Raw genomic sequence first — 5,270 nt, forward strand, 5'->3', positions numbered from 1 at the left:
GCGATCTTGATGTAGTATGGCTCTAAGCCATGTCAAAATCGCTGACTATGTTCTTGTAAAAAGCTTTTGATGAGGTGTGATATAATGAATATGAGTTTAATTATATTTAATTTATTATATTTTGAAGGATAAATACTTATTATTTACATACTGTCACTGTCACTGCCAAATCTTAAAATTTGTCAGATAACTCCAACCTCAAAGAAATGGCTGTTTGTTTGTTTATTTTATTATTTGTCTGTCATAATAAATATAATATAATGTCAGACCAATCATACACTGCTCAAAATGATCAAATCTTACTAAGAGTCGTATCAGTTTTTTTAGGAACCAGCTGTACATACAATAGAAAAATAAAAAATAGCTATTGTAGTAGCGATATTTTCCGAAACATTACTGTTGCAAACTCATTAATTAGATCGTTAAGATTTATACCATCAAAAATTTCTTGTTCAATTGCTAATATTGCTAGCCCAAGCAATCTTTCTTGAACCATTGTCCTTAAATGATTTTTAACTTTAAAAAGATCGCTCGAAAAAAACCTACAGATACAGGTATGTAATGTCAAAAAAGAATTCTTAGTGAAATGCTTAGATACGTTTGGAAGGGTGGAGATTAAATTGTTGTCAAATATATATTGTAAAATACAGTATCATCAGATAATGAAAATAACTTTAGCGCTTTAATTTCTAATAATCAAATCATTGGAGTACTTATATTATATCTTTATTATCCTGATCTGCCAGTCGTTCTTCAAGAACAAAACAGTTTTAAAAGATCTCTGTCATTTAATTTAAATATCTTTCGTGTGTATTTATACCTACCTAATCCTATTAAATTTCTCAACTTCTGTTTTAAAATTAATTTCTGTTTTCTTTGCAATTTTTATTTTATTTTTGACGCTGGGTTTTAGCGCCCGTGTGCATTGCACACTTTACACATATGGTAGCGGGGACCCTGATTCATCCCTTGATGTGTACGTAATTTTATTTTATTTTATTTATAATATACAATAAACATTTTAAAATAATATATCTGCTAAGTTTGTGGTTATTGGCCTGTGACATTAAAAGGTGCTTTGCTAAATATATTATGGTCTTAATCTCTCATGCATTATGTTGGACTGTATCATGCATGCTGTGTTCAGAAGTGTGATCCTGTGGTGGTTTCTGTATTTTTTTTTTGATGCTGGGTTTTAGCGCCCGTGTGCATTGCACACTTTACACATATGGTAGCGGGGACCCTGATTCATCCCTTGATGTGTAGGTAATTTTATTTTATTTATAATATACAATAAACATTTTAAAATAATATATCTGCTAAGTTTGTGCTAAATATATTATGGTCTTAATCTCTCATGCATTATGTTGGACTGTATCATGCATGCTGTGTTCAGAAGTGTGATCCTGTGGTGGTTTCTGTATTCCAACTAGTCTCACTTTTTTGTAATGGTACAGTATTTCACTCATCAGATAACTGTTTCTTTGTCCATATAATAATGGCTCGTTTTCCGTCATGAAATGAATACTAACTCTGTTTTAGATGATGCTGCAAGCTGTTTGGGAGAAACTTCAATTATCAAATTGGGGCATGAGGAGGAAATTAATGACTTTGTCAGAGGGAAGTTAGAACAGAGAAATGTGATCCAGGAAGAAACCAAAGAAGAAGAAGAAATCCTAAGACTTCAAAAGGAAGAGTTAAAAAATTTCATAGATGAATTAGACAACGATAGTTTTACCAAATTTATGAGAAACATTCAAGGAACAATGTGCAAGATGAAGGAAGAATTGCAGGAAAAGGCGAGGAATATTACAAAAAAGCGCAAAATGGAGAAGCAGTATTTTGTAAGAATAAAGAAATTTAAAAATTGCTCTTTAGTGTTTTATTTGGTTTGCAATAGTTATTTTAAAGGCAGAAACGTATTAGAGAGTTGCGGACGCGACAGTGGAACACTTGAGATTCTCATTAAAAATTGAATCAAGTCCTCGTCGCGTCTGCGGCTTTAGAAAAGCATTTTTTTTATTAATCATAGGGTAAAACTCCATTAAAAGTGTAATTATAAAGTAAATAATAATAATAACTAGCATCAACACAATAAAAGTAGTAGGTACTCATAAGAAGATACAATGCAATAATACAAACAATCACAATATGTAACCTAAAATATAAAATGTAACAAATATAACACTAAATTTAACAAGACGTATTAACAATAATGAAACAGACATTTTTACAACAATGAACATCATAAAGCCAGAGATCTCTTCAGTTAATCCAATGAAATATGGAAAACATCAACATTACCGCTATTCAATAATCCCATATTCGCGGTGTGCAAGTACTTGGAAGGGAAACGAGAAACGACCGTGCGCGAGTCGCGGAGAATATTTCAACTATCTTAAATAATTCATATTGTCAATTGAAATTGTCAAATTGACGTATATTTCATACCTTCTGTCATTGAAGCAGAAAAAATATATATTGCTCCACAATATTGATATGATATGCAATTATTATATAAAGGTAAATTTAATTAATTGTATTTTGCTTGCAGTACTGCATTTTAATAACTAATTTTATTTACTACATACAATTGTTTACGTTTGCATAGCATAACCTGCATCTTATTTGTTCTTCTTATTATTTTTTTGGACTATGGCCTTGACAATTATCCAGCAACCAGGACTAATATAATTGGCCAATATAATTAAAAGTGCGAATAAAAGTACAGAGCGTAGAAATAGAGGTCGCTTTGCCGAACTTGCACGGTCCCAATACCTATCGACTGGGCTACGAAAACCATAGGATGTTCTGTGGTAAGAGACACTGAATGTTTTATGATAGCGCAGGGCTCGATACAGAACATTAAAATCAATTTGGCTCAAGAGACTTGAACAATCAATTTGTGCGTTAATCAACTTGTGCAGAAAGACCGCACCAGAGATGTCACGACGTAATCTGAGAGGAAGTAGAGAGAGAGATGGGACTATACAGTTGAGTAATCATGGTTAACTATAGTTAGATAAGATTTGAATGCGCAGTAACGTAAAAATTTATTTTGGATCCTCTCGACCGTATCGATATGGTTTTGATTGTAAGGGGACCAAACTACCGAACAGTACTCCAACAAGGTTCTAATAATTGAGCAATAAACCAATCTCGTTGCTACCACAGAAAAACACTTACAATTTCTCATAACAAAACCTAGAAGCTTAGATGCCTTTACAGAAATAGTATTAATGTGTTCTACAAAAGTTTTTCGTCCATAAGGGACCGTTTAAGTATTACGTAACGCAGGTTGGGGGGGAGGGGGGGGTCAAAAATCTTCAAAAATTGCGTTACGCAATAGTTAAAAAACTCCCATAAGAGTGCGTTACAACGTAGGGGGGATGGGGTTAAAAATCTTCAAAAATCGTGTTACGTAATACTTGAACGCTCCCTAATGACACCTAAGTCTTTAATGGAAGAAACGCGATTGAGTGGTTGTTTACATATAGAGTAACTCGTTTCAACCCTACCAGCCTTATGTTTAAAACTTATGAAACAGCACTTATTGGTATTTAAATTAAGTCTATTTTGAACACGCCAGGCATGTAGACAGTCTAAATCCTCCTGTAGCAAATCTTGGTCTCTAATCGTTTCTATAACTCTCTAGAATTTTAAATCATCAGCAAACATTAAATACTATTACGAAAGCAGTCAATTATATCATTAACAAAGATGTTAAAAAGGAGAGGTGAAGTATGACCACCCTGAGGAACTCCAGAGCTTATTTTTATTTCATCGGAGAGATTACTACCAATCTTCACCCTTTGACTGCGACCCGTTAAGTAATTTTTTATCCACTCCAAAAATTCAGCATGAAAACCAAACAAGACCAACTTACACAAAAGAACTTGATGATCCACACCACACGATCAAAGGCCTTAGAGAAATATGTCTATATTGCATCGATTTGCTTATGATCCTCCATCTGAGTAAGGTCAGACTGATAGCAAACCAAATCTGTCGCAGCGGACTTATTTTTGCAAAAACCATGTTGTGACTCAGATAGTAAATATCGACAAGACCAAGAAAGCTGCTTAGCTACAAGGCAGTCAAACAGCTTAGGAATAGCAGATTGGATGCAGGTAGCACGGTAATTTTTAACATTATCCTTTAGACCACTCTTATATACAGGTATAATATAAATTTCCTTCCAGGGCACCGGAAACGTCGAAGTCTCCAAGAATTTATTAAATAATAAAAATAATGGCACAACAATCGTACAAACACATTTTTTCAGCAGGAAATTTGGGACGCCACCTGGACCTACTGGAAGTAGTGAGCTTATTGGGAATAAATCTAATACAATTAAAAATATCAGAAACAGAAATAGGATGTATATGAATGCTTACATTTGAGTTTTTAATTTCGGAAATTGTAGACAATTGAGAGTGATTGTTATTAGGTATGTACACTGTCTGAAAGAAATTCATAAAAAACTTGGCTATATCTAGACCATTACAAGCTGTATGTTTCTGGTAAAATAAGGAATTAGGTAAATGCTGAGCTGAGCTTTTGTCATTAACATACTTCAAAAGGATTTCTTCTTCTTCTACGGGCACTACAGCCCAAATTGAGCCTTGGCCTCCTTTATTTTTTGCCTCCACCCTTGCCTGTCTGTGGCTGCTCTTCTCCATACACGGACTCCTAAAAGGGCTTGTGCGTCGCTGTTTACTGTGTCTTCCCAGCTCTTTCGTGGCTTCCCAACCAGTCTCTTTCCTTGCATTCTAGCAAATCAAAAGTATTTAGGATTATTAATTAGGTCTGACTCAATCCCTCTAATATAGTTGTTACAACATATTTCAGATAAACGTTTACATTCAGCTCGAAGACGTGAAAACTTCATATACTCAGTGCCAGAATGATTTTTAAGATAAAGAAGGTCCGCATACCTTTTCTCCCTTGTTAATTTTCTTATGTCTGAGGAGAACCATTCAGAAAGGTAGATGTTCTATATTTTTTCAGAGAAATAAAGAGAGAAATCCCTGTTAAAAGGATATCATAGAAGAGACTTGTTGCATCATCAATGTTATTATCCAAACACCCATCCCAATTAATGAATGAAAGAAAGTTATTCAGTTCAAAATAATTACCATTCCTAAAATCATAAAAAAATCTTCATAAATCAATTTTGTAGTTTTAGTGTCATTTAGGTTGAGAGCTATGGAACATTCACATATCCTCATAGCATTACTAGGATATTAAAATAAAATAATACACACATA

At 33.6% G+C, this 5,270-nt stretch overlaps 1 protein-coding gene across 5 annotated transcripts in view; it reads left to right on the forward strand.

The window, feature by feature from the left end:
- Window positions 1-2,465, forward strand: part of LOC126885657 (uncharacterized) — a 148,869-nt gene extending 146,404 nt beyond the window's left edge. For all 5 annotated transcript variants that reach the window (XM_050652343.1, XM_050652342.1, XM_050652346.1 and 2 more), the window contains one exon: window positions 1,543-2,465. In XM_050652343.1, coding sequence (XP_050508300.1) covers window positions 1,543-1,976 — 434 coding nt within the window. In that variant the 3' untranslated portion in view covers window positions 1,977-2,465. The remainder of the gene's footprint in view (window positions 1-1,542) is intronic.
- The last annotated feature ends 2,805 nt before the right edge of the window (window positions 2,466-5,270 follow it).

The sequence above is a fragment of the Diabrotica virgifera genome, chromosome 1 (assembly GCF_917563875.1).
Source record: "Diabrotica virgifera virgifera chromosome 1, PGI_DIABVI_V3a".
Lineage (NCBI taxonomy): Eukaryota > Metazoa > Arthropoda > Insecta > Coleoptera > Chrysomelidae > Diabrotica > Diabrotica virgifera.